Genomic DNA, 12,719 nt, shown 5'->3' with positions numbered 1-12,719 from the left:
GGTGGTGTATAGAGCCAAAAAAAATTAGAATTGTGTTGATGTCCCAATATTTATGGACCTGACTATATATATATATATATATATATATATATATATATACACAGTATCTCACAAAAGTGAGTAGACCCATCACTTGTTTGTAAATATATTATTATATATTTTCATGTGGCAACACTGAGAAAATCAACAATATAAAACAATAAATCGGCACAATCAACAATATACAATAAATACCAGGAAATTATGTGAATCCTAATAGCAGTTTGCATGAAGTGTTTTTCACTGAACACAATACAAAATATATAAAAAATCAATGCAGCACCAAAAGCATATAGATAGTCCTAATTCAAACCAAATAATTATTCTTTATTACGTGCAATATAATAAAAATATAAATACATCCGTATTAGCCAAATCATGAAAAATATATGTGAAAAATTATGTGACAATTAAAAAAATATTATAATGCAATTAGAAAAAAGTGCAATTAGAAAAAATGGGACTTCACTCCACTGATAAAAATACCCTCCAAATATGCTAATGAATAATTATTAAATAATCAATAAATATGTGCAACATATGCATTTGATAAATAAATAAATAAGTGATTCAAAAGTCCATGTGATAATAAATTAATGTATTTTAGTGCAATTCCACCATGCCGTGCCTAGACCGACAATAAGGTGCAGGTGCAACCAATCCACACACAAAGATGCTGATATGTGCTTTTCCGTGCTCACAAGCGGCTCACCTCAACATTTGACTCATGTTTTACTATTGAGTCAAATACAGCTTTTCCCCTCTAGGGATATAAATAGGGAATACATCTCAGTCCTCTCCTCCTTCCTCTGGTTAACTCACACTAAAAATGTATTTATTAGGCTCAAAGTAGATAAATAATGTACTTACAAACCGGGCACTTCAAAGCAGTGCGGGCTTGTCAGACGATAACACATTACAAACTTCCATAGGGATGTCAACCCTACTGTATATATACAGTATCTCACAATAGTGAGTAAACCCTTCACGTTTTTGTAAACATTTTATTATATCTTTCTTGTGACAACACTGAGGAAATGACACTTTGCTACAATGTAAATCAGTGAGTGGAAAGCTTGTATAACAGTTTAAATTTGCTGTCCCCTCAAAATAACTCAACACACTGCCAATAATGTCTAAACCGCTGGCAACAAAAGTTAGTACACCCCTAAGTGAAAATTTCCACATTGGGCCCAAAGTGTCAATATTTTGCAGAGCCACCATTATTTTCCGGCACTGCCTTAACCCTATAGGGCATGGAGTTTACCAGAGCTTCACAGGTTGCCACTGGAGTTCTCTTCCACTTCTCCATGATGACATTACAGAGCTGGTAGATGTTAGAGACCTTGCCCTCCGCCACCTTCTGTTTGAGGATACCCAACAGATGCTCAATAGGGTTCAGGTCTGGAGACATGCTTGCCCAGTCCATCATCTTTACCCTCAGCTTCTTTAGCAAGTTAGTGGTCATCTTAGAGGTGTATTTGGGGTCGTTATTATGTTGGAATACCCAGTCTCCGAAGGGAAGGGATCATGCTCTGCTTCAGTATGTCACAGTACATGTTGGCATTCATGGTTCCCTCAATGAACTGTAGCTCCCCAGTGCTGGCAGCACTCATTTAGCCCCAGACCGTGACACTCCCCCCAACATGCTTGACTGTAGGCAAGACACACTTGTCTTTGTACTCCTAATCTTGTTGCCACCACACACGCTTAACACCATCTGAATCAAATCAATATTTGGTGTGACTATGCTTTAGCTTTAAACCCGCATCAATTCTTCTAGGTACACAACACACAGTATATGTGCAGAAAGTTTTTGAAGGAACTCGACAGGTAGGTTATTCCAAGCATTTTGAAGTACTAACCACAGATCTCTTGTGGATTTAAGCTGCCTCAAATCCTTCTGTCTTTTCATGTAATGCCAGGCAGACTTGATAATGTTGAGATCAGGGCTCTGTGGGAGCCAAACTAGCACTTCCAGGACTGCGTGTTCTTCTTTACACTGAATATAGTTTTTAATGACATTGACTGTATGTTTGGGGTCATAGCCCTTCTGCAGAATACATTTTAGGCCAATCACATGCTTCCCTGATATTATAACATGATGAATATGTATCAGCCTGCATTTCTCAGCATTGAGGATTCCATCGATCGGGCAACATTGTGGGCCATAGACACAGTGGTTGGCCAAGAAACCTAATGCAGCAGATGAGAGACACCTCATGCCTACTTCCTTTCAACATCTTAAGATGTCAAGCAGTGCCATCAGCACAGAACTAGAAGAAACCAGCGGGACCCAGATACACCCATCTATTGTCTGGAGAAGTTTGGCTAGAAGCGGTCTTCATATAAGTATTGCAGCCAAAAAATCATACCTCTGACATTTAAATAAGGCTAAGTGTCTCAACTATACATGGTACAATAGTAAATGCCTGCAGACAACAGTGATCATAGTGGAGGTTACCTATGAGTTTGGGGCTGCATTTCTGCAAATTGAGTTAGAGATTCGGTCTGGATCAATGGTATCCTAAATGCTGAGAAATACAGGCAGATACTTATTCATCATGGCATGCCATGCCATCGAGGAGCCATGTGATTGGCCCCAAATGCGGCAGGACAATGACCCCCGACATACAGCCAATGTCATTAAGAACCATCTTCAGCATTAAGAAGAACAAGGCAGTCTTGAAAGTTATGGTTTGGCCCCCAAAAAGCCTTGATGTCAACATCATGTCTGTCTGGGATCACATGAAGAGACAGAAGGATTTGAGCAAGTCTACACCCACAGAAGATATGTGGTTAATGCCTCAAAATATTTAGAACAACCTACCTGCTGAGTTCCTGCAAAAACTGTGTATACAAGCACTGTGTGTACCTAGAAGTATGTATGCTGGTTTGAAGCCAAAGGGTAATCAGACCAAATATTGATTTGATTGGGATTTCAAATGCTCTGCTTGGACTACAGAAAATCAGGGGAGGAATCAAATTTCCTGACCCCTATATGTTACCACCAGGCAGTCTACCTTCTTTGAGTAATTGATGCAAGCAAGAGTTTCCCTGTCATGAATTCCCTCTTGCTGCAACCTACAGGCATCTATGGTCCCAGTAATTCTCAGACATACTGACCAGAGGTTTAGCTTACAACATTTCATCACAAGCAATGGTTTAAATTCAATAGCCGAGATGTATTAAATTATAAATCCTCCTCTTCTCTGCTGGCAAGTAATGCAGACCAGATACTTCCAGATTGCCCTGCCACAGCTCTTGCCATTTGAAACGATTTGTCATGACTCAGCTTCTCTGGATTATCACTTGTATCTTGCATTATTGCTTCCCTATACTACCCTAGTATCCCCACCTGAGGAGTTTTTTTCTTCCATACCTACGTACATTGGGACAAGATCTGAATCAGGCATTTACAGAGGAGCAAAGGGATTGTATTCTTCACTTTGTGGAAACATCCCCCATCTCAAATAGAATGCAGGAACCTGGGTATGAAATATTAACTAGGTGGTACAGAGTCCCTGTGAGGTGCCACAAAATACTTCCCATGGTTTCTCTACTCCCCTCCACTGTGTTGGAAATGTGGTAATGATTAAGGCACCATTCTTCACATTTTCTGATCTTGCCAAAAAATTGCAGCCTTTTGGAGGCATGTGTGTAAAATAATACTTCAGTGTTTACTATTATGATTAGTTGTGATTGGCCACAACTAATCATATGGTACAGATGGACAGTGATTGGCTCTGTCTGTACTATGTGATCACTGTGACAGATCGCAGAGATCAACACAATAGTACACATTGAATAACAGGAATAGAAGCCATCTATTGTGTACAATTGCTGTGACTGGTCACAGAGATCACATGGTATCGGCAGCTTACTGGAAAAAAAGATCTTTGCACCATGCACACCGCGGGTGAAAGATTGTGCTGGAGCAAAGCCTGATCCTGGGAGGACACCATGTGACGTCCACCCAGGATAACAGTGCTCCCACTCGGCCGAGATTTTATAATAGTCTGGCTGGGAAGCAGTTGAATAAAGAATTTAAAAAAGAAAAAAAGATTTAGAAAATAATGAAAAATTCAAAATAGCACCCTCCCAAAACAAGCCCTCCACTTTTTAAGGTAACCTAAAGTAAAGGTCCCTAAATATAAAATATAAATCAACATACTCCTTAAATCATCCGAAGATACCACCCCGAAAATAAGAACCCATTTTTTAAGGGGAGCCTTGCAGCCAATTTCAATAAACAATTGTTGTACCTGAAACTCACCACAAAATAAAATAAAAGGCAAAATATCCCCCAATATTAACAAAAAAGTAACAAATGGAGTTGATTCTGCAAAGAGATAGCAATCTAAATTGAAGGCTAACTTCACCCATGCATATACCCAATTTAACACAGCGCTAGCATAAGATCAAAATACAAAGTGTCTTCAAAGATATAAAATTGAGTAAAAAATGTGCACAATGTCACCCATATTAAGCACATAACATGTAACATGGTGCTAATCGTGTAATTCCAAAGTAACTGTCAGGTTTGAAATTGGCGTGTCTGTGCAGGCAGAGCTAGATATCTGTGAATGAACTGCAAATTCCATCTGCCACCAAAGCTGAAGGACTTCTAGTTTTCAATGGAACACAAGTGCAGTGATTCCCAACAATCCTACAGCTGTCTAACTGAAAGTTCAAACCACAGTACGGACATAGAGCTAGAGGAAAAGTCTTCAGAAGCCTAGCCTATGCGGATTTTTTTTCTGCAAGTATAAATGGATTTATTGTTTTGTTTTCAATTTTTTTTTTTTTTTTTTTGCAAAAGGTGAACTTAGCCTTTAGTTATTGTCCAGTATTGTGTTGACACTTTAACACATTCCTGGCTTGAAAACATTATATTGTCATGAGTTTCTTAGTTTTTTCACCTTTTGTGTTTAGGTGCATACAGAGGGATGCTTATAAAGGAATTATCTGCACCTTTTATGCTGTCCTGCAAAGCCAAATTCACATTTCCAAGCTTCCTGACAAATGGAGTAATCTGCAGTACAACGCAAAGTGATTGCCATAAGTCAAAACTAGAAGAGAGGATGTAGAGATGACTAATGGGGAGTGTTATAACACTCCTAAAGTGGCAACTGCAATTCTTTAAGCCCCCGTTCACACTAAGGCGACCTGTGAGGCGACCTGGTCGCCTCACAGGTTGCCGTAGGTCGCCTTCCATAGGGAAGCTGCGGACCCGTTCTAATAGGAGCGACACAAGTCGCTCCGACTTAGAAAAAGGGTCCGGAGCTTCTTTGGGGCGACCAGGAGGCGACCGCCATAGACTTCAATGTTATGAAGTCCGTGGCGGCCGCTCTGAGGTTGCGGCGCGCTGCTCGCACCGCGACCTCGGAGGTCGCGGTGCGAAGTAGCGTCGCGTGTATGTGAACGGGGGCTAAGAGTTATGGGCACTCCTACTAATTCCACAGGAAAGTAAAAAGAAAACATTAAACATCAGGGATCTGCGCTCTGGCAAGCCTAAATAACCCTAATCATATACAAAAATGTAGGTTTCATGTTTATTTTCATTTGTATAGCGTCATAATTTACCTAAAATTGTACTTACCAATAAAAATGTTAACGCCAACAAACTTTATGCCTAATTCACATATACTTTGCTGTTAATGAAGAAAAGCATCTGCATGTTCTTCAACTTAATATCTTTTCATGGTTATCAAATATATTTTTTATTACCAATGTGAAGTGTAAGGACAGCTTTACAGAACTTCTATTTATATGTGCTTGTGTAATATACTGTAGCAACCAGTGAGAAGAAATGCATGATTTTAACATGCAGTAAACATGCTTACAATAAATGTTAAAGCCTTACTCGTGAAGGGTGTGAGCTGGCATTTCATTCCTTTCATTTTGATAGCAATTAGTCTTTGCTTCAGGAATTGATGAATAGGTTTCCAACATTGCTGATGCAGCTGTGGTAATAATTCCAAGGCCATCCCTTACTCTTGCTTCCAGGCCATAGTCCCAGTCATCATAAGATACAGAAACTAATCCAGAAGGAAATTCAAATGGTATGATTTCTTTGTTCCCTATAACCATGTTGGGTACAATCCAAATGAAGCCATATCCCATAAGGCCAAGGGAGCGAGCTTCGTCAAAAATTTTAAGTGATTCTTCCTTTGAACAATAAAGGAGTATAACAGAAGAATGGATTTTCTTCAGCTGAGTTAGTGTTTGTGCATCAGTATATGATGCATCCAAAGTAATTACATTCTGCACTTCCCAATCCACAAAACTATTGTCCACTGTGTTTTTTACAAAACGTATAAAGTCTCGATATCCTGGAAAAGTGCTTGTTATAATAGAAAATACATGCCAGTCATATTCCTCCATAATGCTAAGCATGACGGTAGCTTGTTGAGTGATGGAAGCTCCAAACTGGAAGAATGTAGATGTTGCCTCCTGCAAAATTAAACAGAAAAAATATATATATATATTAGCAGGCAGTAGATACAAATAAACAGTGCTGTTGTAATAGATGTGTTCAATCCCACAAAAAGAAGAGAACAAACCAGCCTAACTGTTAATGACAAAGCATTATAATTGAATAATATTGTGAAATGATTTGTAATGGAGTAATCATTTGAAAAGGCAGTGAATAAGTGAAATTAATTTTGCAGTTTGAGGGCAAGTTTAGAAATGACTTACTGTAGTATATATTCTGTCTCTTGCATTAACACAGCAGTTTTAAATGTTCCGAGTCTCTAGTAACATTGATTTAATACCTGTTGCTACTGCCAGTGGATCCATTATTTTTCCACTTTATTTTAACAGGGAGACAAGACTGTTTATTCTACAGTGAAATCACTCACGAGTATTGTCCCCCTATTGAAAAGGGTAGATTTTAAGTAATAAAAAAATAAAATAAAAAATCACAATTTCTAGGCATGCTATTCATACAAGGAAAGACTTTGTGAAACTGTGTATAACAATGTCACCTACATAATTCCTAGAGGAATGTGTGGCCATTGTCAACACACAATATCCACATAGGGATGGTGCTATTATGGCTTGCAGGGTTTCCTCACAACTGTAACTTCTAATCAACTTGTGAACCACCAGAGAACTGTCTTCATGAATAACTATGTACACACAGGAACCTTGAATGGGGATTCCCCTGGAAATGTACTCATACAGTACATTTGTTTTCTAATAGAGGTGTAGAGGAATTTAGGATTTTATACAATTTACAAGATTGGATGTTTAACCTTTGACATAAATACTGTAATAATATATTAGTATGCCTTTCTAATAAATCTGTACAGTATTTGTTATTAGGGCTATAATGGTATATATATATATATATATATATATATATATATATATATATATATATGGGAGTAGTACATTAACTTCAGTGTGTAAACATGTCAATGAAGGAATCCAGACTTTTCATCTTCTGCTTGATATTAAAATTAAAAACATTCCTAAGTAATATTTACATTTATCTGAATAAAAAAAAAAGTATTTTTTTACATTTTATTTTAGTATTTAGTCTTGAACATAAATAACGGAAAGAAAACCTCTGTAAAAAAATACACATTCCATAAAGAGAAGTACATTTTCCCTAACACAAAGAGAACAGGCCACCATTTGCAAAGCAAATGTTTTGAAAAATGATGAATGCTGCTTGTCACAGTTATGCAGGTGTTCTGTGGATTTGCCTCCGATATTGATCTGTCTCCTATATTCCCATAAACCTGCAAACATGCTGATACATGCCGCTTCAGGGCTTTAACAATGTTCTACTGAAACCTGTTATCCCTCAAGGCTTGTGTTCAAGAAACTGTTGATTCAGTTAGCTACATATCCACCCCAGCCAGGCCATCCCTCTTTCTATCCATTTTCTTTAGGCATGGCCTGAGCAACAACTAGTGTACTTCGCGCCAGGTCCTCCAGTAAGTTTTTATTTCAAAGAGGATTTTTAGATTCCCTGCGATTTCCAGTGGAGATCCCATTCTGAGAAACTCCTAGTATTCCTGCAGCTGGATTCCCCTTGTTCCTAGTGTTTGTTTGCAAGTGTATCCTATTGCTTTCCAGTATGATTCTTGTACCCCCAGTGTTTTTCAGACCATCCCCAGTGATTCTCAGTTTATCCTTCAAACATTCCAGTGTGCTTGTGTCTCTTACATAGTTAGTGAGGCTGAAAAAAGACACAAGTCCATCCAGTTCAACCTATGTGTGTGTGTTTGCTTTTAACCGTACATTGTATACCCCTGTATGTTGTGGTCTTTAAGGTGTCCATCCAATAGTTTTTTGAAACTATCAATGCTCCCCGCTGATACGACTGCTTGCGGAAGAGAATTCCACATCCTTACCGCTCTTACAGTGAAGAACCCCTTACGCACTTTAAGGTTAAACCGCCTTTCCTCTAGTTTTAGTGAGTGGCCACGTGTCTTATTGTATTCCCTTACTCTAAATAGTTTGTTCCTTATGCTAGGGTCGCCAGTACAGTATTTGTACATTGATATCATATCCCCCCTCAAGCGTCTCTTCTCCAGAGAGAACAAGTTCAGTGCTTGTAGTCTTTCCTCATAGCCGATGTCCTCCATTCCCCTAATTATTTTTGTTGCCCTTCTCTGGACTTTCTCCAGTTCCAGCACATCCTTCCTGAGGACCGGTGCCCAGAACTGGACAGCATACTCCAGATGTGGCCGGACCAGAGTCTTGTAGAGTGGGAGAATAATCTCTTTATTTCTGGAGTGAATCCCCTTTTTTATACAACCCAGTATTCTGTTGGCTTTGCTTGCAGCGGCTTGGCATTGCATGCCACTTCCAAGCCTGTTGTCTACCAGTACCCCCAGGTCCCTTTCCATCCTAGACTCACCCAGAGGTTCCCCCCCTAGTGAGTAGCTTGCTTTCTGGTTTCTGGCCCCCAAGTGCATTACTTTACATTTTTCTACATTAAATCTCATCTGCCATGTAGTTGCCCACCCCGTTATTTTGTTCAGGTCTGCTTGCAAGATTTCCACATCCTGCATAGAAGATATTGGCATGCCTAATTTAGTATCATCTGCAAATACTGAGATTGTACTAGATATCCCCTCCTCTAGATCATTTATGAATAAATTAAACAGGATTGGTCCCAGGACAGAACCCTGGGGGACCCCACTTTCCACACCCGCCCAATCCGAGTACTCCCCATTAATCACCACCCTCTGTACTCTCCCCTGGAGCCAGTTCTCTATCCAGGTACTCACCTTATGGTCCATACCTACCTTCCTTAGTTTGTACAGTAAGCGTTTGTGGGGAACGGTGTCAAAGGCCTTTGCAAAGTCCAGATACACCACATCCACAGGCTTACCTTTATCTAAGTGGCAGCTCACTTCATCGTAGAAGGTTAATAGATTGGTTTGGCATGAACGATTTTTCATGAATCCATGCTGATTACTACTTATAATACCGTTTTCATTACTAAAGTCTTGTATGTGGTCCCTTATCATCCCCTCCAAAATTTTGCAGACTACAGATGTTAGGCTGACCGGCCTATAGTTACCCGGGATATATCTCGGCCCCTTTTTAAATATTGGTACCACGTTGGCTTTTTTCCAATCAGCTGGCACCATACCTGTCTGTAAACTATCCTTAAAGATCAAGAATAATGGTCTGGCAATCACCTGACTGAGCTCATTTAGAACCCTTGGGTGCAAGCCATCCGGTCCCGGGGATTTATTTATGTTAAGTTTCTCTAGTTTAGCTCTAAGTCTGTCCTCTGTTAGCCATGGCGGCACTTCCTGAGGTGTATTATTTAGTTCGGCCTTACAAGCGGGGTTCGTGTAGCCCCCCGATTCCTTTGTGAAGACTGAAGAAAAGAAATTATTTAACACTTCCGCCTTTTCTCTGTCCTCAGTGGCCATTTTTCCTTTATCATCTTTTATGGGGCCAATGTGTTCTGGCCTCGCTTTCTTACTGTTTATATACTTAAAGAATTTCTTGGGGTTCTTTTTACTCTCCTCCGCTATATGTCTCTCGTGTTCTATTTTAGCCGCCCTGATTTCATCTTTACATTTCTTATTACACTCTTTGTAATGCTTAAATGCTGCCAATGACCCCTCAGTCTTGTATTTTTTGAAGGCCTTTTCTTTAGCTCTAATATACATTTTTATGTTGGAGTTTAGCCACCCAGGGTTTAGTTTTGCTCTTTTAAATTTATTTCCCTGTGGAATGCACTGGCCCACCCCCTTGTTAAGTATGCTCTTGAAGCACTCCCATTTTTCCTCCGTGTTCTTTGTTCCCAGGGTTCTATCCCAATTGATATTTTCTAGCAGCGAGCGCAGTTTAGGGAAATTGGCTCTTTTGAAATTCAGTGTCCTTATATTACCCTTGTGTTTCCTATTACTGTAATTAATACTGAAACCAATTGACCTATGGTCACTGTTCCCTAAGTTGTCCCGTATTTCTATATCCGTGAGCAGGTCTGTATTGTTGGTAATCAGTAGGTCAAGTACCGCATTGTTTCTTGTCGGTGCATTCACCATCTGACCCATGAAATTGTCCTGCAAAACATTTAGGAACTGCCGAGCCTTGGCTGAATGCGCGGTTCCTTCTGCCCAGTCTATATCAGGATAATTAAAGTCCCCCATTATAATGACATTTCCCATCCCGTCTCTGTTTTCCTTGTATACCGTTGCCAGCTTTTAGCCGTTCAGCCTTTCTGTGATCCCCTGTTAATTCCTGTCTGCTACTCATTTGCATTATCTATGTCTGCAGTTTTCTTTAAAGCGGAGTTCCACCCTGGGAAAGTTTTTTTAAATAAAAATACCCCCGGCACAGTCAGGGCTAGTGCATTCCACAATGGCTAGCCTCTGATCTGTCCCGGGTTGCACTTACCTTTTAGAAGAAATACTTACCTATAAATGTATTGTCCAGCGCTGCCATCTCAGGTGTGGGCAGCTTGAAGCCAGCGCGATCCTCTTCTGTGTCCTCTACCGTCTTCTTTGGTCCCACGATGCACTGCACCGGCCCCGCCGCCACTTCCGGTGCCGCAGTGTCATCCCTGCACAGCTTCTGGGAGCGATGACGTTCAGCTCCCAGGAATCATTGCAAGCCAGGAAGTGACGAATCGCCGTGGCCGCCGAGGGGAGGAAGAGGAAGTAAGGTAAGTATATTTTCTTCTAAACAAGGTAAGTAAAAAAAAAAATAAAAATTGCGATTATCCATTTGTTTTTCAGGTGACCCGGAGCAAGAAAATGGAGGTAAGTATAATTTTAGGGTGGAACTCCGCTTTAATGTCTCTGTGTTTTTCTAGTTTGTCTATCTGTTCTCTGTAACTATGTGTTTCCATGCGCACCTGCCAGCTGGCCTGTGCTCCATTCACCTCAGCACTGCAAGGGATTCTGATCTGTTTATCAGCTTGTAGTTTCCAGTAACTTCCTTCTCTGTTGAGTCTGAGAATTGCAACTTGGGAATTGCCTGCAGCGCAACCCATCTCCCCATTCGTGAGCTATGGAGAAGACAAGGTGGTGCCTTAGACCCTGCACCTTTACTTTACCTGCAGATGTGCTGTTTTCTCCTCAGACAGTACCTTTCTGTCCTACACTCCTTATGTACCCCAACCATATCCTGTGCACCTCAGTGTTCCTCATACATATTGGTACTTCCTGTATGCTCAGCATCCTACTGCTGCTAAGATACTCCCATCTCCCTGTGAGCCCAGCACCTCAGTGTTCCTCATACATATTGGTACTTCCTGTATGCTCAGCATCCTACTGCTGCTAAGATACTCCCATCTCCCTGTGAGCCCAGCACCTCAGTGTTCCTCATACATATTGGTACTTCCTGTATGGTCAGCATCCTACTGCTGCTAAGATACTCCCATCTCCCTGTGAGCCCAGCACCTCAGTGTTCCTCATACATATTGGTACTTCCTGTATGGTCAGCATCCTACTGCTGCTAAGATACTCCCGTCTCCCTGTGAGCCCAGCACCTCAGTGTTCCTCATACATATTGGTACTTCCTGTATGCTCAGCATACTACTGCTGCTAAGATACTCCCATCTCCCCGTGAGCCCAGCACCTCAGTGTTCCTCATACATATTGGTACTTCCTGTATGCTCAGCATACTACTGCTGCTAAGATACTCCCATCTCCCTGTGAGCCCAGCACCTCAGTGCAGTAAGTGTCTCTTCTGAGTATTCCATGTCCTGTCTGCCTAAACTACACTATTCTGCATAATACTCTTGCAATTCCTGTTAGTCCTGTGTTTTGTGCTTTCCAAGATTCTCTCTTTTTCCCTGTACCAGGTCAACAGTAGTTTTCCCGGTGCACTCTCTGTGCATGCCAGCATCCAGCATGCAGGACTCACAGAAGGTCCACAATTCCAACCACGTGTGGCAGTCTCCATTTGTGACACTGCTATTTCTGACATCCTTCTGAAAATGCTAGTTAACTGGCTGCCTCTGACCACAGTACATCCTAAATCACTGACAGCACCACAGCCAAAAGCTATCATTTAAGATTGAAAATAGCAGCCTTTATTGTTTTCTAAGTACAGTCCTCAATACATTACGAAAAAAAAAAAAAAAAGGACAGGCAAACAAAACATCAGAAGGTGTCATATCACTTTAGCTCACCCATATAACCACAGAGGTGTAAGAAGCCTCATGAGCTTGTTGTGAGTTGTTTCTT

The 12,719-nt window shown here is 40.6% G+C and overlaps 1 protein-coding gene across 3 annotated transcripts in view; it reads right to left on the bottom strand.

Annotated features, from left to right (window-relative positions):
• The window catches only part of LOC309558818 (glutamate receptor ionotropic, NMDA 2A-like), a gene marked incomplete at its 3' end in the record, with an annotated part of 1,171,100 nt that overhangs the window by 465,605 nt on the left and 692,776 nt on the right, over positions 1-12,719 (bottom strand). For all 3 annotated transcript variants that reach the window (XM_082261887.1, XM_082261886.1, XM_082261888.1), the window contains one exon: positions 5,906-6,495. In XM_082261887.1, the coding sequence (XP_082118013.1) occupies positions 5,906-6,495 (590 nt within the window). The remainder of the gene's footprint in view (positions 1-5,905; positions 6,496-12,719) is intronic.

Source organism: Pelophylax lessonae (assembly GCF_965119305.1).
Source record: "Pelophylax lessonae genome assembly, chromosome: 6".
Classification (NCBI taxonomy): Eukaryota; Metazoa; Chordata; class Amphibia; order Anura; family Ranidae; genus Pelophylax; species Pelophylax lessonae.
This window is presented reverse-complemented; position numbering and strand designations above follow the sequence as displayed.